Source organism: Trachemys scripta, chromosome 10 (genome assembly GCF_013100865.1).
Source record: "Trachemys scripta elegans isolate TJP31775 chromosome 10, CAS_Tse_1.0, whole genome shotgun sequence".
In the NCBI taxonomy this organism is placed as follows: Eukaryota; Metazoa; Chordata; order Testudines; family Emydidae; genus Trachemys; species Trachemys scripta.
The window spans coordinates 2,418,772-2,444,460 of NC_048307.1; the positions used below are offsets into that span (position 1 = coordinate 2,418,772).

The 25,689-nt window shown below is 44.8% G+C and overlaps 1 protein-coding gene across 3 annotated transcripts in view; it reads right to left on the minus strand.

The window, feature by feature from the left end:
* PRKCB (protein kinase C beta) overlaps positions 1–25,689 on the minus strand; it is a 241,020-nt gene that overhangs the window by 15,076 nt on the left and 200,255 nt on the right. For all 3 annotated transcript variants that reach the window (XM_034784757.1, XM_034784756.1, XM_034784758.1), the window contains 3 exons: positions 21,363–21,443; positions 20,951–21,058; positions 10,092–10,232 (listed from right to left, as the gene is read on the minus strand). In XM_034784757.1, the coding sequence (XP_034640648.1) occupies positions 10,092–10,232; positions 20,951–21,058; positions 21,363–21,443 (330 nt within the window). The remainder of the gene's footprint in view (positions 1–10,091; positions 10,233–20,950; positions 21,059–21,362; positions 21,444–25,689) is intronic.

A 25,689-nucleotide genomic window follows, 5' to 3' on the forward strand; every position in this document is an offset into this window, starting at 1 on the left:
ACAGTAAGAATATTTGAAAAGTTGCTCAGACATTATGAATTTGTTTTCCAGATTTGTGAATAGGTGATTTTGTTCCTGAAGTTTGTAAAAATGCAAGGAAATTGCCTGGCTAATAGGTCAAAGTCACATAACTACAATTTCGGGGGAAAGAGATGGAGTTTGTGTCATGGCAAAATAAATGCCCTAACCAAAAAAGAGTTGGAAAATACCCAATGTGAACTGCATGCAATCCAAAACGCAAAGGTTGAGGGCTATAACCGGGGATCCGTGTTGTGCTGTTAAGATAGTGATTGTTGAAACGACCTTGAAGAGATGCTTGCTGCATATTTTAGATCAGAGCCATGCCTCCAGGGTTCATGTTCTTCATGGATCCTAATTCAACTTTCATCCTTGTATGAATGAGATGTGACAATTGCTCCTTCTTTCTTTAAAGGTTACAGAGACATTTATCAGCAAACCAGCTATCCCAACCCCCAGTACCTTAGAGCCTTATGCACCATATCCTGCCATTTCACTAATTAATACAGCAGGCAGCTGTGCCTGGTAATGCGAACAACAGGCCAATTCCTTTCCAAACAGATTGACAAGTAAGATTTTAACAGGTTTTTCTTTTGAAGGATGCTATAGCCATATTCCATTGGATAAATAATACGGAGAAGAATTCACATTGCTGTCGGCTGTAACAGATGCTCTTTACATCGGCATCGAGTTTTACTGCTTCCAAAACTGAGCTCCTCTTTAAGAGGAGGAAGACATCCCATAGTAATTTTTAGATTTAACAAAAACCACCTGGGGAAAGCAATCCACCCCAGTTTAGTACTCTCTGAACAAACAAGCAGCACTCCATCCTGAACTGAGATACTGGGAATCTATTTTACACTAATCCTCAAAGTATCCTGTCTAATATTTATAGCCACTGCAGAATGGCTTTTTTTTTTTTTTTTAACAGCTGCAGAAATAAAACTGTCAGTTTATAGATAGCCTTTTGGTTTTACCAATATCTCGCTTGATTTCCAATAGAGACAACAAAGACAATCAAATATTTCCCCACTGATCCTGGGAATGCAATGAAAAACCACACAACTGACTCTGGCTATTTTCACTGTTATGACAAACATCTTCCCCTATTCCTGAAGTTCAGCTCAGGTGGTGCGTTGGACACACCCTCCAACTCTCATGGTTACAGCTTGTGAGCACCTAACCAGAATGGGGGAGATTAACCTAACTCCCACTTTTCACAAAGCAATCGCTTGGCATCTGACCTATCAGTCCTCATCTTCAAAGGAAACCTGCACCATGCATTCAGAAGATAGGCCGAGGACCTTACATTCATAACTTTGCTAGACACTAAAAATCACGGTCTTAAGAAAAACACTGGATTTATGGCTTATTTCAACAATGTGTACCCCACGAGTGCCCCTTTTTCTCCTAGAACTATAGGGGTGTTAATGGGCCAGAATGGTCCCTGAGAACCAGACATGACAAACCCGCAGAAATTGGGCTTGTTTTTGGCTTAATTGGCTTGTGAGTTGCTTGTTGGTTAGTTTTTGGCTTTAGGCTAGTTGCTTGTTTGGCTTGTAGTTTGTTGCTTTTTTTTTTTTTTTTGATCGGCTCCCGGCAAGCAGGGTCAAGGGGGTGAGAGAATCAATGGTGCACAGCGGGCCCACCACAGGCCCAGATTGCACGCCGGGGGGATCTAGTCACAGAGTGTTGGGGTTCTTAGGGACTGGCTTGTTTTGAAATGGGATTACCGGTAGTTGGATTTTTGGCTTATTGTGAAAGTTGGGGTGCTTATTTTCCATGTGAAAGTTGGCAACTGTGGTGCTAACTACTTATGCTAAACTATCTGTATTTAGCTGTCACACTCTACGTACCTTTCCTGGATCTGAGGAAGGGCTCTGTGCAGCTCGAAAGCTGCTCGCTCACCAACCAAAGCTGACCCAACAAAAGATATTACCTCACCCACCTTGTCTCCCATGGGCAGTGTGCCTGATTCTGCTACACTCATCCCCTCTGCGGCAGGCCCTCAGCTGGTGTGAATCTCCAGTGCACGGTTGATTTCAATGGAGCTAGGACCTATTACAACAGCAGTGGATCTGCCCCATCGAGTGGTATTTTGTTCACGGGGCACTACCACTGAAAGCATTGGGTCTGCTCCACTGGAGTCAGAGTGCTGTGAAAAGGGACCAGAGTTTTCAAGTATTTTCCTTCTAGCAAGGTTTTCTGGAATGCTAGGAGGAGAGGTTTAAAAAGAGGGCACTTCATCACCGTATAACATATTGCCTTATTCCATCACCTACACATTGACACAAATTATACAGAGTGAAAATAAAAACAGGCAGGTAATTTTTGGCCAGACTCCAAGTCCTAGTTTAACAGCTCTCTCTGCTTCAGAATCCTTTTTGCAACTGTTGCAGCGAGACAGAAAACAGGGTTAAAAAACAACCCTCCCCCCAAATTCAGTCCTCAAGAAGAGGCAAAAGATGATGACTCCTCAGCTGGCCAAGTTCTTGCACATGCTTCCATTAGCCCAACTTGGAGTGCATCTCCCTAGCTATCCTGGTCCACGCGGTGGAAAGAAAGAACTGTTTATGGGTAAGCATGAGACGTTTAAACAAGCACTGTCCATGACCATGAAATGCACAAAGTGCTGATTGCTTTGTAATCACGCTTTGCACTTATAAAGCATCTTAGCAGAAAAATGAGCAGCTTGGGAATGAGACAGCATTCAGGGCTGCCAAGATGCTGTACTGATGGCTTTGTCTACTTAACTTCTAAAAATTATACTAAGCACAAGGATGGGTGGAAATTATGCACTGATAAAGAAGTGTTTGGATGAAACAGATTCCACTCCCCTTGTCCCCTTTTCACAGCCAGGCGAGGGAGAGACAGTCACGCAGAATTACAGAGTACACTGGTGTGCTGCTAATCCTTTGCTCACCAAAGCGGGCCTTCATCTCCCTTGCCTGGCCTTCAGAGAGGAGCAATATAGGTCTCTGGGGGGGAGCAGGGTTGCTTTTTCCTAAAGGACCCCTAGCAATCACACAAACCATACAAATCTCTGCCTACTGTGAAGAGGGGCTGTTACAAACTGCTAATGGCCAGTGCCCGATTAAGGGTGGGATTTTCAAAGGAGGAGAGAGGATTGAAATGTGCCATCTCCAACCTGTGGCAAAGGCTAGAGAGAGTGACATTTTCAAAAGCCCCTAAGTGACCTAGAAGCCAAAATCTCATTTGCAAAAGTGACTCGGTCAGATTTTCAAAAGCGATTTCATTGCCTGAAGATGGAGACTGGCACCCAGTGGGATTGACTCCCATGGGAGTTAGGCACTTTTGAAATTCCCACTAGGTGCCTGTCCGAATGTTTAGGTGTATAAATACCTTTAAAAATCTGGCCGTTAGGAGCCCAATGAAGGACTAAGACTCCTAAGTAACTTTTGAAAATGGGTCTTAGGTGCGTTTGAAAATTTTACCCCCCAAAATATCTATATGCAGGGATAGACTGGGAACACTTCTGCATACTAACTGAGTAAATATTTTCAGTATGCAAAAAAACTGGTTAATAATATAGGTCCCAGTTCTGCACAGCATATACTTAATTTTAAGCACATGCTTAAGTCCCAATGACTTCAATGCTGAAATGTTTTGCTGAATCAGGGCTGCTAAGTCTCTTCTGTAACCAAAGAGGTTTCTTCGGAAGAGAATGAAAATATAAACCAAATCATTAAAATGAGGTCAGAGAGAATGATCTTGAGGGGGACAGAGAAGAGCTCATGGTTTTACCCTCACTGCATGTCCATTTTGTTGGGGGGGGGGGAACATTTAACTTTAAAACATTGACTAGTTGGGGATTTCTGCTGTATACAGCTAGAAAACTCTGCTCCATTTGACTGAGCCTTAACATGCTGTAGAGTGCACACCTCCCGCAGGTACCGTATAGTCGCACTGCACCGTTACATGTGCTGCCCGCTAAACCCTTAACCATCTCTGATTCGGAAATGGCTCACAGGGTCTCCTGGACTCACCTCACCACAACAGAGGTTACAGCAAGAAAAATGAGCTAGGAGCGCATAACTGACTCATTCCCTAAGTAACTGGGTCTGTAAATAGTATTTCAATATTCATTAACTCAAAATGATTCGAATAAGATCTAATTTATGCAATTAGATAATTATTAAATTAAGATTAAAAAAAAAACCTCACTGACTTCCTTGTTGTCAGCACTTCTGTACTCTGCCATTTGATTTCAAGGCTTTCAGAGTGAGGAGACTTTTCAAATCACTAGGCTTTATGTAAAGTAAAGGAGTAATTAGACACCAAAAACAATAATTATCTCAATGAGAGGCAGAGCGAGTGTGTAAACACACTTCTCAGGGTAAGCGCCACCAGGCAGGGAATTGGTATGCGGAGACCAAACCTAAGAGCAACGAAGCACAGCCCCTTGTCAGAATCGCTGACTTTCTGCATACCAAAGACAAGCTGCAGCCCCCGATCTCTCTTGTTATAGTCACTGTGATAAAGGTTAATCAAGCACCAAGCAGGAACCAAACCACAAGATCTCAAGAATGTATTTTCAGCACCAAGGACAGAGCAGACCCAAGTCAGGCTGAATAATTAACTGTCCGTTTTTGTTTGTTTTAAAATTATACAATTTTCCAAGAAGTGAAGCGTGGCCATTCCGGGCGGCCAGACAAGGGGAGAGTAAACAAAGGCTTCATTTGAACCCAGCCGCCGTGTCTGCAGAGCTGTTACAGCATTAGCAAGACACTGCAAGGAGTTCTTGGGTGTTATGCAAAAGTGGAGGTTAGTGAAGCTAGTCCCCAGCAAGAGTTATGTATAGACAGGTGACCATCCAGTGTGGTAAAGATGCCACCAGAGCTGAAACACAGCAGATGAGGGCCTGACCCAGCCCAGTGCCAGCTCACTCCCATTAGCTTCTTAACTGGCATCTGTATTCGAGCCCTGGCCCGCTCCGGCCTCAGTGGCCTTGTGTACAGCGCAAACCATTTTGCCGTGTTTGAGCAAAGCTGTCACCAAACGAATTAGCTGACGTGACGCTGAACTCAATGGCGTCTGCTCTGTGCTGACCCCTGAATTGCGATCAGCTGGGTGTCAGCTGACTCATGTTCAAACATGGTAACATTCTGTAGTGCAGACAAGCTCTCTGCGCATGTGCACACGTGTGTCCATATGGAGACTTATCTACAGTCTGTATTTTAAAACCTTGGCTGACAAGAAAAGTTCCATGTAGTTCATTGTCTTTATATTATTTCAATGACTAATCTGAAATTAAAAAAAAAAAAAAAAGATTTCTGTGGAAGTGAAAAAGACCATGTTAGCACATACTGCCGTTGCGTGCGCCTTTCTGCACAAGACCAAACTTACTGCCATTAAAAGCCTTCGATAGCTCAGTGGTTTGAGCATTGGCGGGCTAAACCCATGGTTGTGAGTTCAATCCTTAAGGGGGCTATTTAGGGATCTGGGGCAAAAATCTGTCTGGAGATTGGTCCTGCTTTGACCAGGGGGTTGGACTAGATACCTCCTGAGGTCCCTTCCAATCCTGGTATTCTATGATTCTCTGATTACAGGTGAACTTTTAAAAGTGATCACAAACTCTTCCTTCTCCAAGGATATTTTAAACCCAGATTTTCTGTATCCCTGTGACTGTGAATGGGCATTTTGATAACCAGACAGCACCATTTTTTAAAAAAGTGTTCCTTTCCTTTGATTTCCTTTTGGCAGATGGCATTAAAGGAATATGTATTTTTCAACACAGATGCATGGCTGTTGAAATATAAACCATCAGCAGGTACCTGAGTCATCTTAATCCTCACTAATCCAAAAATCTACTGAACCTACCTTAATACTAATCTCCCTTTCCTATCAAATGTTAAAATATTTCGTACGGCAAGCTGTTAGATGAGAAACAACAGACAATAGCTTACCATGCTCCATTCCAAGGTCCACGTTCAAAGGGAATTTTAAAGAAATAAGACATTTACAGCAGGACACAATTTGAACATTTTAAAAACAAACACATTGAGAAAGCGTTTTTGACAGAATTCAACTTTTTGCATTAAAAACAAACAAACAAACAAACAAACAAACAAAGAAGATACAACATGTGGCAGATACAGTAACAGGACATCTGGCTCAGGAAGGAACTGGTAAACAGCAGGAGAGAGGAAGAAGCAGGTCTGGTTAGAAAATGAGCACAGATGGGGAAAACTAGCAGTTACAAATTTCAGGAAAAATGGATCATTGCCAAATGAAAGTCCATCTCTGAGCTTCCTGAGGACACACATTAAAATGCCTGGCATCATCCTCTCCTCTCCTCGAGTCTGCAGCCCCACATGGGTTTTCATTTTTGAACATTAACATAATTCACTCAAATATCTCCTGTCCTGAGCATGCAAATCAGGGTCTGGCTTTACAACTGACCCCAAATGATTCACCAGCTGGGATGATTTGGGGAATCTATGTACAACTTATGAATTCCGGTTTGAAGTGATGAACTCTTTGTACATCTCTCTATCAAACTGCGAACTCCATTTTGATTGTGAGGCTAGTCTGTCTTCTCTGCTGTCTTTTTCCCTCCATCCAAGGGGTGCTGACACACGGCTAGTAATGCAGGGTTGTTAAACCTTGATAGTCTTCTATTCTCATGGAAGCACCCGTGGACAAAGGCGGCAGCTAGACTAGAAAAACAGCTCACCCGGGTGGGCAGTAATCATGCAAGAGAATGAGCGAGTGGGGCACTCTGAACACCCGACAAGGCTGACTGCGGGAGAGGCACCTGACAAAGGGGACTGCATCTTTATGAAAGGAGGACTCCCCCCAGCTGTTTTAAAGAGAGAGGGAGACAGGAGCAGAGGCAGAAGCAGAAAGCAAGGCTGTGCAGGAGGAGAAGGGGGAGGATCCTGGACCCGCTAGGGGACTCCCACTTCAGCCCCAAGAACAGTCCAGAGTGGTGAGGAAACTGAGGCAGGGAAGGGGGTGCGAGTGTTTTATTGTTTTGTCTGGATCTGTATAGCTCTGGTGCTGTGTAAAGAGAGACAGGTTTTGGAACCCTTGTTCGGCTGCATGTTATGTGCTTCAACTCTCACACGTTCTTGGAGCAGTGAAGGGTGAACACACGGTTGGAGCTCTGGGGAAGAGCGGGCCTGAGCTACTGGGATGTTTTGGGAGGTCAGCACAGGTCCTGGCAGCAGGACAGTGAGGTTCAGCGAAGGGGAGCAGGTGGAGTTCGTGCTCAGGAAGTGTGCCATGGAGGCCAAAGAAAGATGGTGCCAGAGCCTAGCCAGACCAAGGGAAGTTCAAAAGCACATGGGTCCAGTGCATGGGACCCAAACACAGCTGCCTGGCAAGGGTCTAGCAGGGGAAGCTTTACCAGGGCTGTGACAGCAGCAAGGAAATCTCTTCCCACAGTGTATGACCCACAGCTTCCTCCCCGTTGAGCCACAGTGCACAAGGCAGCAATGGATAACCCTCACCCAGGTGTCACCCGCTCCCTGGAGCCTCAACATGTCCAATATGCTTGTAGTTGTGGGGAATGGGACATTTATTTCTCTGGGAATATGGTCAGAGTGCAAATCCCACAGCAGCAGATCTTGGGTCATATGTGCCTGAGTTCCTTTTCCTAGAACAGCAGAGTTTCTTCATTCCCAAACAAGACTTCAGTCAGCTGGAGTTCTTTGTAAATACAGAATAGTAATTTAAACATAATTATGTTGGAGCACAGGGTGGAAAGCCAGAGTCCTTCCGGGGCTTGGTGGGGTCCACAGGATCCAGGTGGAACTGGGAGACTCAGAACGAATGAGCACAAGGAGGAACAGAAGTATCATGATCCCAGTTCTGCAGATGCAGACAAGTGCCTCTGGTCACACGGGGGTTGTGGCAGAGTCAGGAACAGAATCTGATTTCCCAGGGACCACTCCTGTGCCCTAACTGGAGTCTTGGCAACACTGCATAAGGCAATGAGCGTGGCAAATGGGAAGCCATCACGCAGCTGGGGTGGCGCTAACTTTGCCCACCAGCTGGACAATTTCTCTATTCTGAACAGTCAGACAATGGGCTTTAAAAGGGAAGAGGCTGCTAGAGAAGATTGGTGTTTAACCACAGATATGTAATGCTAAATCATCTCCTACGGGCACACGCTCCATGCATTCCATGTGCTGTTAACAGCGAATGAGTATCCTCGGAGGGAACCAGTTCTTAGAGTAAGTCAGGGGAAAAGCAGGTCTGGGCATTTCATTACAGGAAACTAGCCCCGTGGAGGAAGCAGCAGTGATGAGATCAGGATACAGGTAAAGGTATAATGAGCAAGAATAATAAAATGTTCAGACAATAAGACCTGAGAGGGAAGGGTCAGGACATGGGGCAAAACTACTAAGAAGAGCTAGGACAGCGGCATACAGATACTGCAGGGATGTTACCAATAGAGCAAAGATTTATGATCCTCCGTCTCGGAGGACAGAAAAATAAACATGGCCTTAAGCTGCAGTGAGGAAAATTGGGGCTAAACATGGGGAAAGCTTTTGAAACTGGGATGGAACAAAGGACTCTGGGATCCTCCTTTACTTGAGAGAGTCGGACCCAGATGCACATTTATCAGGATGGGGTCAGGGATAATTGAATCACTTCTGCCATAATGCCGGGGGACGGACTCGCGACCAGATGGAGCCTCCTTCCTGCTCAACCTGAGGTTACTAAACACAAAACCCCAATCCTGCGAATCAGCTTTAACTTTGGGATCACGCAGAGTGCAGGTCTCTGACCCAGGAAATGGAGGACAAGTGAGGAGCAGGACACACACTCACACACAGACACACACAAAGAAGTGAGCAACTGAAGGACAAAGCTGGAGACTCCAGGAAGTAGATGGGAATAGGGCTGTTATGCCGTTAGCATCTCGACACCACATGATCGATTATTGCCATATGGTGGTTGCAGAAAGGGACAGAGGAGCAGGAGATCCGTCTCTCTCTCGTACGGATATGATCCTCATCACTGTAGTATCTGAGCCCCTCATAATCTTTAAGGTATTTATCTTCGCAGCACTCTTCTGAGGCAGGGCATTGCTATGGCCCATGTTGCACGGTGGAGAACTGAGGCAGAGAGGTCCTACAGGAACACCACGGCAGGTCCCCCGAGAGCTGGGGTAGCGCTCGAACTATTGGGCCATCCTTCCCCTCACATCAGGCACAGAACCCTATTTTGTGATTCAAAATGTCTCCTTTCTCCTCTGATTTCTGACTCTTAGGCCTCAAGCAAGGCGTTATACAGACTGAAACGCATGCTGCATTACTGGCTGCACAAACTGCCTCTCAGTGCCAGCCACATGCTGTCAAAGTACTGATTCCTCTTACCCATGGTAGCTAAATAGTCTACAGGCCACTGGCATACCCACCTCTCAGAGTTTAGAGCCCACATCTAGCAATATATGCTGCACATTCCTCCCATCCCCCAGAAGAACCTATTACCTGCACCCCAGCTAGCAAAGTCCAGCAGGAAGAAATACAGAAACAATGCAAGAAACTCAGATTCTCCTCTGGCTTTCTGCTAATGCTCATACACAATTCAAGCTCCAGACGTGCTGGGCTTTACCTGGGGTAGAAGCCAGTGAGTGAATTGCTGCTTCATTACCAGTTCAGACTTAGCATATGTTCCCGAGCTAGATGTTAGGAGGCAGTTTAGAAAGAGACATTTTCAGCTTCAGAGGGAGAACAACAGGAGAGAGTGAGCCAGGTGCTAACGAACTGAGAGATATTGAATCCAATAAGATCCCTGAGCCAACACACACAGGCTTTCTACCTCTGTACCCTGAAGACAAGATGAGGGGCCCCGCTAGGCAGAATGATTTATTCTCTTAGGATGGTTGCTAGACCTGTGCCAGCGTTATGGGCGTGGGATCTCCTAAATATATACAGTAAGTGTGGGATACGTTCACCGAGTGGGTAAGGAAAGTAGCATCTGCACATATGCTTGTGTATGAGCGCGGGGGGAGTGAGAGAAAGTGTGTGTGGGAGTGGGGGGGGGGGGGGGAAGAGAGAGAGAGAGAGATAGAGAGACTTTAATACAATCAAACTTACAGCCTTTGGCTTGAATGGAGGTTGAACCTCTTTGCGCTCGAGTTTCTCCCAGTCGATATATCGGAAGAAGGCATGCTCCTTGATGTCCCGCTCCCCTTCGGGGCCACATCCCAGGCGTTTGCCAGGGTGCTTGGTCATTAGCTGAGAGAGAGAGAGAGAGAGAGAGAGTAAAAGAAGAAACAGTCATTGACAAAAAGCCAAACTGCTTCAGAAAATCCCACCAATCGAACGGGCGCAAGAGGAGGCTGACGCCACCGTTACACCGTGACCCAGTCTGCCAGGCACAGAGGGACAAACTGGGTCACCTAGAGTCAGACCATCTCCCTCAACAGAAAACCCCACAACGGGGCCCAGAAACACAGCAAGGATTCAGAGTCTCCTCTAAATTCTTCCATGGGCGTAACCCCCCCCCCCCCCCCCCCCCCCCCCCCCCCCCCCCCCCGCCCCTGCATCTCTGCTCCCCCCCCCCCCACATTCCTCCACACCACACCACACCACACTTTTTTGGCAAAAGTGGGCATTTGTCCCATTTGCTCTTGCCAGCTGATCAAGTTGGCCAAGAACAAACGGGACAAATGCCCACTTTTGTCAAAAAACGTCGGGATGGCCAGGACAGGGCTTAAAAAAGGAACTGTCCTGGTCAAAACGGGATGTATTGTCAGCCAATCTTTTCACAGACCCAGTAAGAAAAGCAGAGAAGAGTAAGGGAATTCAGAGGTGCTGTGCAAACATTAATATCCTGGTGGTATTGTTTGGGTTGTGTCCTGAGATAAGATGCAGATACCAGAGGTTTATACAATGTCGACAAGCAGGGAGAATATGAACATAATTCCTGCAACAAAGGACTGCTTCATTAGAAGCAGGGCAGTTAAAACAAACCAGTTCCAAGAGCACAACCAGTTTGCAGCAAATCTTGTTCTACAGCACAGGGACATGGGTTTGCAAAAAGGACACCACCACTTCCCGCTTGTCACTAGCTGTGACTTATGCAGCTGTTCACACTAGTAGGCTCAGTGCAGGAACCACAGGGTGCAATCTGTGACCAGCTGTGGAGGTCAGACTAGATGATCACAATGGACTCTTCTGCCTTTCAAATCTATGAACCTTGGAACTGCTTGGAAAAGGTAAAGGAATAAATTTAAATTAAATTAATGGAGATAACCTATCTCCTAGAACTGGAAGGGACCAAGGCCATTGAGTCCAGCCCCCTGCCTTCACTAGCAAGACCAAGTACTGATTTTGCCCCAGATCCCTAAGTGGCCCCCTCAAGGATTGAACTCACAACCCTGGGTTTAGTAGGCCAATGCTCAAACCACTGAGCTATCCCTCCTCCAACACTCAGGAAGTGGGAGGAAGACAGGCCTAGTCCTATGCCTTCCAACCTGTCTGTCCCCCCCCCCCCCCGATACATATGCATAATTCCCCCTCACGTCATAGGGAGAATGTTCACTTCAGCAGCTGACAAACCTCCACTGCCCCTTCTACTTCCTTGGACAGAGATTCAAATTCTCTCTCTCTGGGTCATGCTGCTGATTTCCAGGGCGGGTCAGACAAAGAACAGTTCTCAACCTGCTACAGGCCAAATCTGGGAGGCAAGGTATGACAAAGACCCAAACTGCCAGGAGCTGGGAATGGACAACAGGGGATGGATCACTTGATGATTCCCTGTTCTGTTCATTCCCTCTGGGGCACCTGGCACTGGCCACTGTCGGAAGACAGGATACTGGGCTAGGTTGACCTTTGGTTTGCCCCAGTATGGCCATTCTTAAGGTCTTATGTTTAAACGCCCAAAGTAAAGGGGGGACACAACACCGCTCACGCAGGAAACAGCTGCTTCCTTTAGTGTCAAGGACTCTCTTTCTAGAGCTTCTGATTCATGGCTCTATTTCTGATGTGGTGTCTCCTCATTTTTTATTTACCTGGGTGGAATGTGGTAACGTTGGGACTAAAATGAGTGACAGCCCTCAAAACTAGGAGCGGTTGAGAGGTGTGCACACAACTCACAATGCTGTTTGGGTGAAAGCAGGATTTAAGTGATTCTGGAACCTGGACCTGGCCTCTCTGTCGGGGTGAATTTCACGCTCTGCAGAAAGTCCATCCCAGCAACGTAACAGAGCTTGTGTCTCCAAGTAGGCACACACAAATTCTGGAAGTTGCAAATGTTTTGACATAAGTCAACCATGATTGCACATAAACTTGCTTAGGGAGACTGATCTTAAAAAAAATGTTCCACGCAGACCTAGTGGCAAAGAAAAGCCCCCCCCCCCCCCCCCCACCCCGCAAATAAATAAATAAACAAACAAACCAGAAATACAAATGTGAAGTGAAGTAAAAAGGTTGGAGCCAACAACCACCCTGGTGGCCAGTGGCAGTGCATTCATTACCCAGACAGCTGGGAAACCAGCCCAGGTTAACCCCTTCAGTGCCAGTGGTTGAGTAGCTACCGAAGTAATGTTCATGGCTTCCACATCAGCTCTAGAAATCCCAGCATCTAGCAGCAAAGTGTTAGGCAGTGGTCCTGGCTTCTGAGATCTGAATCAATCATCTTCCAGACAACATGTGCTAATTTGCTAGTGGCGAGGATCAAAGCATCCCATTAGCAAGCTTAAGAAGTGGTATTGGTGTCCGTCCAGTATAGCATCACTCCCTCGCCCTCCCCTCCTGCCAGAGAAGAGCCGCTGTAACTGCGGCTGCCAGGAGCACAGGACAGCTGTGGTTGGGAAGGGGGAGAGGTGGATCTGGAAGAAGAAGGGTAACACTGATGATAGGACTCAGGGCGGGGGAACTGAAGCTGTTTTACTTGCTCATTATGGTTTTGGATAATATTGTCTTATTTGATATTGAAGTGTTCGAGTCATTGTAAAAATTAATAAAGAAGAAGAATAAAAAATTACATTGTAATAAACTATGCTGATGTAATAAAAGCAAAAATGTCCCTGGTCATTTAGAAGAATAGGGTAAGTAGTAGCCTATATGTAAAAATGTAGTCACGTTTTTGTCTAACGTTTGATATGGATTCCCCTATTCCCCTACCAGAGTGAATGAGCCATAGAAGTACAAGGACGGGCCACACCACTTGTCCCATATGGCAGGGAGGGGGCTGTTCTTGGTGGTCAAAAGTCCCAGATGGAGGCTGTTGGGTGGCTCTCTTTTGGCTCTCCTTCACTCTACTCAGTACCAAACCGTGGGAGACTCCCTGTTTCAGATCTTTGCTCTGGCATTCCCTATATTAATTATAATGCTGAGCCAACTCTTAGGGCTGGTCTACACTGAGGGGGGGGAAATCGATCTAAGATATGCAACTTCAGCTACGCAAATAGCATAGCTGAAGTCGAAGTATCTTAGATCGAATTACCTGGGGTCCACACAGCGCAGGATCGACGGTTGCGGCTCCCCCGTTGACTGCGCTACCGCCTCTCGCTCTGGTGGAGTTCCGGAGTCGACAGTGAGCGCATTCGGGGATTGATATATCGGGTCTTAACGAGACGTGATATATCGATCCCGGATAAATCGATTGGTACCCACCGATACAGCAGGTAGTGAAGACGTACCCTTAGTGAAGTCAATGGGAGTCTTTCCATCTCCCTCACAGGGGTCTGGATCAGACCCTCGCTGATAAGTCAAATCCTGCCAGTTGAATCACAGTGGTGAGAGAAATAGTCTATGAATCAATGGGAAGTTATTACAAAAGCATTGCCTCTACAACCATTGGAGACTCTAAAATGTCCACTGAGAACTCTTCCTCAAATTTGTTTCATTCAGTTGCGGTCTCTCTCCATCTCTCCATTTGATTTTCACATGCAACATTAGCTTGGATTACATCCAGCCAACATGCAAAGAGCTATATGGGGGGGGGGGGGTTTCTGTTCTTTCTTGGGCCTGATCCTGGAAACTTTTATGCACATGTTTCACTTCACTGAAGTCAATGGGACTCCTCATGGCAGTGAAGTTAAGCACGTGTGTGTTGGCACGACCAGGGCCTCGGCTGAAACATCAAGCACTGGGACTCCTACATATAAAATTCAGCAGTGAAAATGCCAAGCAGGATGAGTCACTTCAAATGTTGAATTAGAAACAAGTCACGTGTCAGCCACGTGACTCCTCTGAAGACCTATGAGCCTACTCATCTCCCACGGACTTGGATCAACTCCTGTGGAGGCAGAATGGCAGAAATACGGCATCTCACTTGGAAACCAGCGGGATCTGCTTCTAGTTCAGATTTGACAAAAATCTGATGGTCACAATTTAAATGCCAAAATGTCTGTTTTTCAATGCCTACTTGGGTTTGTATGGAAATCTCGCTCACCTTTCAGCACTGCTCCTCCCTACATGACAGTCCCCTGACTTCCCTTATCTCTTTCCTCGCACCCCAAGTTATCATGCTCTCCTCACACAAGAGGATTTAACATTGAAGAATTAGGGAGAGAATTTTCAATTTCACTGAGTGGATTTTTTGTAGTTCTAATAACTCATGTAAATAATTGTTGTGCTTCCACAGCCGGTATTAGACCGAATGCTGAGTATTGCATGTCTACTGGAGCTGGCGTTCTCCAATGCATGATAGCAGAAAATGGTTGATGGAGCTAAAATTTCTCTAGATTGGGACCTGGATGTTAACTCATAGGTAGATCTTTGTTTTAAGAGAGAAATTGATTATTGTAAGGGCGCACATTCAAATTTGAACTAGCATCTGTTCCATTGCACCTACTGTTGTTTTATAGTCAGCTTCTCATCCACAGCAGTAAATATATCCTACATTAATTTACTAATTAGGTTTTACTAGCCAAAATCTTACCGTTTACCTGCTGTTTTTTTGGTGGTAGTTGTTTCAAACACACACAGAGACACAGACACACACACAGTTTAAATTTAAACTTTAAATTTTCACAATTTAAATTTAAATTTCCCTGTTAAACACACAATTTCCCAAAGTTAACACAAATCCACACCACATTCTGAACAGCTTGCCTTAGGGTGACCAGACAGCAAGTGTGAAAAATCGGGACGGGGTGGGGTAATAGGAGCCTATATAAGAAAAAGACCCCAAAATCGGGACTGTCCCTATAAAAAAATTGGGACATCTGGTCACCCTAGCTTGCCTTGACTAATGAATTATAAAAGATTAATTTTCTGCTTGAGGTACCTGTCTGCATTGCTGCACAGGGCTATATTGTGATGCAGTTATTCTTCTGTATTTTTGATACATGCACCCAGAAATTAAATCTTCCAGTTTCCTTTTGTGCTTTTATTCTTCATGTTAGCATGAAGTCACCATCTGCTATTGTTATACAGAAGCCCATGAAGTCTACAGATTGATTCTCCTGACTTATAGAAAAGAATCGTTTGGCATTGTGTGTATTAAATAGGAAGAAGTTGGTTTAATCCCTACACTAATGCCGTGAATACAACACATCACTGTAGATGAAGAGGACTGTATTAGACCAATACATATTCAAGGCCAATGGTACATTTCAAGAGTTAATTCAAACAGCAATTAGGTAGTTTAGGAAAAACATAATTTTGTATCTTGACTATGTGGTCAGCTTCTACTGATTCAAGTCCTAATGCAGCAAAGTCCTTAACCAAGTACCTAAGGGTTTTGCTGACCTGGGGCCTTAACTTCTCAAGTTATAATAGGATTAGCCAATGGAGATGCAAAGGGAGCTACATCTTTGAGGGCTTTGTTTAAAGCAGATTATCCTGCACTGAGAGGTGGAAATGATTGAACAGATCTTTGCCCCCCTCTAAATTCAGTATCTGGCTCACATGACATGCATGCAACAAATTGACTTCATTGCATATACCAGACATGTCCCTAAAATGGAGATTACCACTCAGAGTTATTGTGTTCCATGGTGTCTTGTTCCGAAAGCTGGGTTTGTCTCCACTATATGTTCATTGCCTATTCATTACCTACTGAGAGCATCTCTAATGTCTTCAAAATCTGCCAGTTATCCCAAGAGAACAAAAAGATGGGAACCCTCACTTAAAGAAAACCACAGGCCTAAACCACTAAAAGCCACAATCTACATGTTTCCCAGATTCTCATGGTTGGAACATGGTCACAATAACTTGTGTCCCTGTAAACTGGGACAATAGAAACTGAGCTGAACTCTCAGCCATAAAGGAAAGCAAAGTTAGCATTAGGATCAGACAGACTGTCCCAGAGCTGGTGGTGAAAATTTCCCCATCAAAATTTGATTTTTTGACAAAAAAATAGGTCATTGAGAATTCAAAATTTGGAAAATTTTGACTGTCACCAGAATGCTTGAACTGTCACTTGCAGCATTAGTGAGTTGCATGTAGCCTGTTACATCATGCAGCATTCAGCATGTCACCACAGCCTGGCACAAACACATTACCCCGATGACATATCCTACTGGGCAATCTTCCCATATTATCAGAGTCACTTAAAACGGATGTTAAAAACTTAAAAACCCCAAAACACCCCCCAAAAAATATATTTAAAAAAACCCAAACATTTTATCAGCTTTTCAACGTTATTAAAAGATAAAGATGCCATTGGAAATATCAGATACTTTGTGTTACTTCAATATCCGTGTCAACAATAGATCATAGGGGTAGTGGGATGTGGAATAGCCTGATGTGTCTATTGCGCCACTAAAATGATCTAAACAATGGGCTAGTTATATATTATATGATGTTTTCCTCCCCCAGGCATCTGAGCTATTGAAAATACCATTCCAAATACCTGTAGATTTGACTGAGGAAGCAAAGGCAGGAAATGCCATGGCTATCAACAGAGATTCAAGAGGGACCTGGTATTCACAGGCAATCTGTTCACCTGGAAACAGTGACTTTGTTCAGGCACATTCAAAAGTCTCCATATGGGAAGAGAACAGTTTATATTGATGCCAGTGCTCTAGTGCACACGTGATCTATTAAATACAGACTTTAGGAAAACCAGTTGGGTCACAAACAAGAATGTGTCCCTCAAAAAGAGATGGGGTATATTTTTAGTTGTCACATGCCAGGTAGTCTGGATAGAAGACCAACCTGTCATTTCCTCTAGGACACAGGGCTGATGGCAGGGGCCTGCCCAGCATGAGTGCTGGCTTTTGATAGCTGAACCAGCATTTCTGGTCTCTTTAGCAAGAATGGATTGCACAAAGAAAGCTATGCACAATAAAACCAATTGTTACTATGTCTGCCTCCCCCTTCGCTCCCCCCACCGCAAAACAACCAGATTTCTTCTCCTAAAACACCCCCCTTCCCCGACCCATTCGATACTCTAATAGGGAAAGCACTATTACATTCGATCTAGTAAGTGGCATTTAATGAAGAGTCAAAGACGCAGTTAAGTATCCCATTTGTTTCCCAGGGAGTGCATCGGATGAACATTTACCATTTGGCTCATGCAGATACAGAGCCTTCTGTGTCAAATTGCTTTCCATCTCCTGGCTTCCCAAAGCAACATCTACAACTACACTAAATAAGGACTGGCACTAGCACATAGGATTAAAATTGTGTAGGGACAACAAAATCCCCCTTCAATTGTTCCTGGAAATCCTGGCTGAGATATACAAACCTTTCCTGTTTACATGCAGAGCTTTTTCCAATTGCTTTTTTCATTGAATTGATACGGGGTTGTTTTTGTATATTAGCTAATGAAACTTTTTCCTGGAAAAGCAGCAAGACTTAGATGCTCATTAACTTGAAGATACCGACCCCTCTAATGTGTCCGGACAAAGTCTGTCTTTTTAGCTTACTGAGGCTTCTTAAAATTGCAGTCCATTTTTTTGTGGGGGAGCAGGGAATAATGGGAGAAAAATGCAATGTCCCTTGTATCTTTTTAGTTCAGAAAAATATATGTATTGAACCACCACTTTGTTGTCTACACAAGACAAAAAAAGAAAGAATTTACAAATGAGACCAGACTTGTATGTATAGTTAAATTTCTTCCATGCAGTTTCATATTTGCAAGAAGTGAGAAAAGCCATTACAGCTATACCCAGCAGATGTTTTAATCATGGTCTCTTCTTGTCGATTTACAGCATTCAGGTTTTGACTGATGTGACAGAAAATAAAGCAGACAGCTAGATTTATCACTGCTCCAATCTCTAATCACTCGCCAGTGTTACTCCCTGGAGCACTGTGGGGATAATGATGTTTAGCATAACACCAGAAAACATCTTCCTCTCTTCATTAATGCCAGACTTGGAGAAATAGCCTCCTCCTCCCCCCACTAAAAACCAGAAAGTTGGCAGAAACTCCCGCTCAGATTAATATGATGGCTCCTAAATTAACATGCAGACTTTACTGTTAATTTCAGTAAAAAGTGACTGCCAAGTGACCTGGAAAACAACCGCTTCCCTATGACCCACTTAAAACCTGGAACACTTCAACTTTTCCCCTCCAAAGAGCCAGTACTTCCCATTGGTAACACATGCTACGAGTCCTGCTGCAATGGGAAAGGGAGCTACCCAATGCTGCTGCAGCGAAATTCATCACAGGTTGTGTCATTATCCACTAACAGGTGCAAATGCTACTTTCTGAGTTACAGAGAGCTTGACATTTTTAAAACAACAAATAAATAAAAAGTTTTTAAAACTAAAGCAGGCACCCTACACAATAATCTAATGATCAGAGAGCCTGGACTACAGCTGAGTTCTGGTTGACTGAGGAATGGGGTCAAACCTGAATAATAAACATCCACATCAAGACTCTAATGTGCTTTGTTCACTTAGGGTGCAAATAAAGTGGGGCATGTACTTAAGGCTTTGTAGGGCTGGCTCCCAGCTCAGTACACTGCTCCATTCAGGGTCTCATTTAAAAAGCCATTTGATAAGGTAAAATTAGGCTTTGATCCTGCAAAATACATATACGGGCACTTAAATTTGCAGGATTTTGGCCTTATTTTCTACCTTAAAATTAGTTAGAAATATCATTATGAAGTTTCCCAGATCCTGGCCCTGATATTGTTTTATGTCTAATACAAATACATGAACTTCCCCTGCTGCCACTCAGTGTGGTAAAGGAGTCTCTGGATAAATGGCCCTAAGTCTGGTGCCTGCTATCAGCTTCCACACTTCATCCCCACCACTCCCACTTAATTGGAAGGCCAGAAGCCCAAACCCCAAGTGCTGCCTGGAGACTGTGGCATCCCCACATTCTCAGCTGCAAGGTCACGCCCTTCAACGTCCACGTACCCCCACTACGGGCTATCCGAGAAGTGCTTCATCGCACTCTGGTGCAGACACTCTATGCCGATGGGAGAGAGCTCTCCTGTCCGCACAACACATCCACCTTCACGAGAGGCAGTGGTAGCACTGTCCACACTGGTGCTCAGGTCGGTGTAACTCACGTCGCTCAGGGGGTGGCTTAGTCACACCTCTGAGCGATGCAAGTTATACCGAAGTACGTGGTAGTGTAGACCGGGCCTAAGACAGCCATGAAAATAAAGAGTTTGGTCCTGCTTCTAAATGGGATGGAGCTGCTTAGAGGAGAGGAGGCCCATTAATAAACCGATTAAGCAGAGGACGGTGTTTTACCTTTATTTCTCTTGCCACAGGGTCCTACCAATATCAGACGGCCTGGCCTAGAGAGGGGAGCCGCGCAGCAACAGCAGAGCCAGCACATGGGCAGAGCTCTGGAAACTGGCTTGGACTGTTGGCCCAAAAGGCACAGATAGAAGGCTGATGGAAAGGGTGTGACGGGAGCGCACAGCTGGGCTCAAACCAACACGTGCTGACCCCGTGCTACCGCCCGCCAGTATTGCCGGAGTGACAGCAGCAGCATGACGACATGGGACAAAAAGCCAACAGGTATTTAAAACTCTTTGAGACAGGCATGAAATAACAGAGAGGCCCCGTGCGGGAGAGGCTGGCCTGGAAACAGTCTGTGGCACCCACACCACGTCCGAATGGATCGTCTTGTTAAGCCCCCCAGGGCTGGGGGACCTACTCTAGGAACTGGCACGGCTTTGCCTTTGTAGGGCTGTATGCTACGCTCCCCTTTGATATGTGGCCCCTGTGCCCCTCCCAGCCCATGCTGCACTGAGCAGATGGGAGCAGCCGCATAAGGACCCTGCCTCTTCCCAGGGAGGTGCCAGGGCCCCTCTTTGGACTGTCCATACACAGTGAATCACCAGGGAAGAAGGGATAAAGCTGAAGGGACGGGGAAAGCAGTTGCGTTCTGAGGGACGTTCTCCCTCCTGCACAGAACGGGGAAGGGTGCTCAATCTTTGACCCTGAGCAGTGGGAGGGGTGGGCTGGAAGATGCACGTTACGGTGGCACAATCTCTCTGCTGCAGGTGTTCAAAATGGCTGGCAACTGGACACTAAATACATAGCACTGCCTAGTGCCCTCCGAGGGAAAGGTGAGCCCCTAGAACCCTTATTATGCTTTCCTGTCCAGCGTGAACATGGATCCCACTGAAATCCATGGCAGTACCCTCACTGGCAGGATCTCACTCGGCTGCAGAGACGTTAGTGCCACCGTTTAGTTACGGAGAGCGGCCACCGGATGCAAATCTCCAAGGGGCTGCAATATTACCGCCTGAGAGGGAAGCAAGCGGGACAGCCCATCTTACAGCTACTTGGCATGTGCACTTACTCCTAGAGTTTAAAGGCCAGAATGGACCATGGGGTCATCTAGTCTGACTTCCTGTCTAAAAGAGGCCAAGGAATGTCACCCCGTTACTCCTGTATTGAGCCCAATAACAGTGGCCTGTGCCATTATTGCCCATTTGTATGGGTGGTCCCACAATGTGTGACAGCAGCTGTAGGGAGCGCACCCTGAATTAGGCACGCAGCTGCATGTGCAACTCCGCACCTCGCTGCATAAAAACCAAGCCATACGTTCTTTGCCCCCTCCAAAAAGCCAGGGCTGCCCCTTACCCCTTTGCAGATTGCCACAGCCTCCTTGGACATGGATTTGGGATAGGCTACGTTGTGCTCCATAATGGACTGGAAAAGTTCATCTTCATCTTCCCCTTCAAAGGGTGCCTAGGGAGGAAGAGAGAGAAGACAGGTTAAGTGGCATATCATTGTTTTTGGACTAACATTTGTGTTTATGATCTTCAGGTAGGAAGTCAGCCACCTTTCATTTCTCCGGGCGCTTCATGACTGATCTCTTTCAGCTTGGCAGCCTCTCCCCATGGCTGTGATCCATGACGCTTGATCCCCAGCACTGCACAAAGCACTGCCCCCACCCCCCGATGTTTGCCGGGGACAAAACAAATTGCTCTTCAACTGCTGCTCACAATGGAATTTAACAAAATCCCATGGGAATCAATGAAAATTCAATTACCTGGCCAGCTAACATTTCATAGAGCAGAACTCCAAATGCCCACCAATCCACCGACTTCCCATAGGGCTGATAAGCAATGATCTAAAAACAACAAAAACAGCAGGATTAAGACGCTTCAATTATTAGCCTGTTGGCACAATGCGAAATAATTCCAAGCCTTGGTCCAGGTCAAAAGGACAAGGATATTTATTTGTGGTCAGATTTTCAGAAGTGATGAGTACTTCAGCTGCTGTTTAAATAGATAGTAACGGCAGGTATTCAGCACCTTTGCAAGTCAGGCATTGCATAGCACTTGTTAACATGGCATATGTAGAACATCAGGAAAAACAAAACACTCACTCTGATTTTTCAACTAGCATGTATTTTTTTTTTTTTGGTAATGCAGAACACATGGTGTCTTAAATACGGCCTGCTATGAGCTTCAGCTCTAAGAAGCCAGGTAAATTGAGATATTGCCTGAAAAGTCAATGCGTGACAAGAGAGAACAATAATACGATCAGAGTGATCAGGTTTGCTCACAACTGTAGGGTCCCCCTGCCCAGATTCATCACTACAGATACAACGTTGTTTCAATTAGAAACATTAGGCCAAATTCTACTCTCATTCACAGTGGTGTAAAACTGGATTAATTCCACTGATTTCTCTACAGTTGCTCTGGAGTAATCGTACAGAATTTGGCCCTCTAGGTATATTCAGTAGAGATATATCTTTCAAAAGGGCTTATGAAATTTTAGTAATTAAAAATCTCAACATTTGAAGCTATTAGATTGCATTTTTATTTCATTAAATAGTTCAAACTGCCAGAAAATAAAAAAGAAAAAGAAAAAAAAAGCTCCCACAACTGTGCTGCATCACATTTGCTTACAAATCTGATCATTTTGGAGTTCAAATGGATATAATACAATTTTCAATTGAAAGCCGTTACAGTTTTGAAATTTCAAGAGTCAAAATTTCATTGGAATAAGGGTCAATTTCTTGTCTCAAAACGTGACATTTCACATTTTTTGCATGGCTCTTTTTGTGAAAACTTGTGGCTGTGAAATCACAGTCTATACAACCTTGCCGTGAAATCAGCAAGATCATTTATCAGCTTTGCACACAGCTTGGTTTAAATTCTCCTAAGTCATGAACAGCCATCAGTGAGGGCAGAGTACAACTGGAGGAATGTCTGGCACAGAGAAACTCTCCTTCTAGTGAAATAAATTGAAAGCTCAAAAATTGTTCCGGTGCATCGCAAGGTTGAAGTTACAATTCTGCTTCCAGAGAAACTCCACTTTGATAGCAAAGTTGTTCAGTGGAGAAAAACCGACCAGACCATGAGAAAGTCCCACTTTACCTAAATAAGCCTTCTCCACTTCACATTCTTCAAAAATAGAGGCAGTTATATTGCACCACAGTTTATGCTTTATGCATGCAGACATAGCTGGTATGTATTCCTCCATTAGAAGCGGACCAGAGACTGTTTCCAGAAATGCGAGTCCCTGCACAGTAATCAGACCATTAGCCATCTGCATGATCACTAGCGGACTTCAGACTTGTTTCAAGATTGTGAATCTCCTAAGTCGCTTCACAGTATCTTGAATAAGGGCCCAGGCTATCCCAGTCAATGGGATTGCTCATGTACTTAAATTGAAGCACATGCTCTAAGGGCTTTGCTGGAACAGGGTCAGAATACTCATTGGCTTGTGTGATTGAGCCCCAAATGAACAAAGTACCTTGCCCACATGAAAGGACAATTTAGACACACCAGCATAGATTGTGTGTCTTCATCATAGAAAAAGCTAATGTACAATCCCACTCCACAACCGGGACATTTCCAGCCCAACTATGGTGCTACTAGCATGTGTTCTGATTTCCCAGCTATTTAAGGAAAGTAACTACTCCAGCAATCAGCCCTCCTGAGAGTGAAGGAGAGAAGGAGGAACACCGTTTGTTCTACCAAGCTACTGAGTCAGCCGGTCCAGCTGTCTGAATGACGGTGCATATGGGGGAGTCTGGGAGAGTCCATGTTTCTGTCATTTTATTTTCCCATTTTCAAATGAGGAGGTCACTCTAGTCTCGGGTACCAATGATCAAAGGGGAAGCAGGAAGGAAACCCGAGCGCACGCACACACATAGTTCTAACCAGGCTGGAAACTGAATCTAAGGAACCCGGCTTCGGCAGAGAGCGAATCGGTGCTGTGAAGGGCTTTTTCAAGCCCCAGTTTATTTGCTTAGCTGCTGCTGCTGGGCCTCGTTTCAGCGTACAGAGTTTGACAGGCCTTAGGCTGTGCCATCTGTTACTTAACGCAGAACAATTACACAATTTATTCATCCTAATTACAGAATTCTATTCTGAATCGATTCATATATTCAAATATGAATGCAAATCACATGCTAATCACAGTAAAATATACATACACGTGATTCAGTTCAACTCCAAGAGGTTTTTCTTTCTGTTCCCACCTCTCCACCCCCCACATTTGACTGAGGCCCCGATCCTGCAGTCTGATCCGCACAGACAGACATCTGAGCCCACATGGAGCCCCATTTCTCTCCCACATAAAGAAAAAACCCTGGCACATTCCACCTCCCCCTCCCTTGGAGAACAACATCCCCAAAGAACAAAAGGCAAGTGGTTATTTTTCAGATTACTCTGTCAATCTTCCATAATGCAAACAGCCATTTGCATTTGATTACAGCCATGAAATGGAGCAGGTTATAACAAGAGCTTCTCTCTTCCGACAGTTTGGAAAGGACCCGGCTACATACAAGAGGCTCATGGGGCAGGGTTCAGATAAACAATACATGACCAATCCTATCGGCCTAATAGATCAGAACCGTTCCAAAGTTACCACTCTGGTGTACGACACAGAGCCTGATTATGGCCTCTTACCATGATCCATTACTGCCCCATCAGGAAAATAAGGTGTTTTCAGTCTTTAAATCACAGGCCTCATCAAATGACCTACTAACAGCCTACTTTAAACCTACAAAAGCAATGACATTCAGCTAAGTTTAAAGATCACAGGGGATATGCTGTCCTTAACTTCACAGGGGTCCTGATTCAGCAAAGTACTTACACACGTGTCTGATTATAAATACCTGAGCAGTGTGCTTAAAATCAGGCACATAGCTTGTTGAATCGGGGACTGTTCCTTTTCCTTTCAGTGTTGCTGAACTACTCAGATCTGACACTGTCAGCTCTGAATTGCCTTGACTTCTAGTTCACTTAGCGTTCCTTTCACTTGGTTTTTGGTGATTTGCCAATGCCCTGGGAAATTCAGGGGTGAACTGCTTACACCAAAGTCCTCTAAGAGTAAAAAATATTAAATAAAACAACCAAACAAAAAACCTTGTAGGAAACATCAGAAAAAACAACCACTAAAGAGCATTCTCTCTTCACAGGAAACTGTGCCAGTGATAGTCACTCATACTCACTGCAGTCCCTTAGGTACCAGGGTGACTTGTACCTTATAACAGAGTCCCAGCAAATGGTCAGGCAAGTCACAGGATGTTTCTAACATGAGGCCATGATAGCATAAAACATTTTCAGCTTCTTCATGGAAGGCAGTAGAGCCTAGTGGAGAGTGAACTGCCCTGGAATTTGGGTTCTAATCTTGGCTCTGCTACGGAACAGCTGTGTGATGTTGGCCAAGTGCATGTGCATAGTTTCCCCATTTATGAAATGGGGATAAATTTACTTCCTTCCTTGAGATCGACAGGTAAAGAGCACTATCAACGGGGTAAATAATAATAATATTCCTGAATCCATTAGCAATTTGCATCCTAATTTCCCATTCTCTGCTTTTCTATTGAAAAAACAAACGAAACCAAGGAAAATAAGTGTTTAAGTGATAATGCTCAGTTGACTACCAAAGGACGTGGTCATTTGTCCTGCTTTGAAGGAGTATTAATCACCCACAGTAACAGAGCTACTACTCTTGATACACAGAGGCTACATAATACACATTTGGGCTAGTAATTAACTATCTCCCTGGCTGAGATGAAACACAAAGTAGTTTAGAATACTGGGACAGAATCTGACATACATCTGAAGGGGATTTATTTCCTTAAAATGTTTCAGTGGGTAAATACCAATGTTTCATTGCTGAGCATTCAGGCAGAATGTAAGAAAATGTCTTTGTTTTTTTAAAGGGGACAGGTATTTAGGAGCAAGCGCAACACTGGCTACCTTAAATAAATGGCTAACATGCCCCCAGGCGGTACTTCAAGCATAATTTGTCATACACAATGCCATCAGTTGTTAAAGTAATAAGCTGACACAAGCATTAAGATATTGAACAGTTTGGAGACATTGCTATGAAGTTATTTCAGAACACACCTG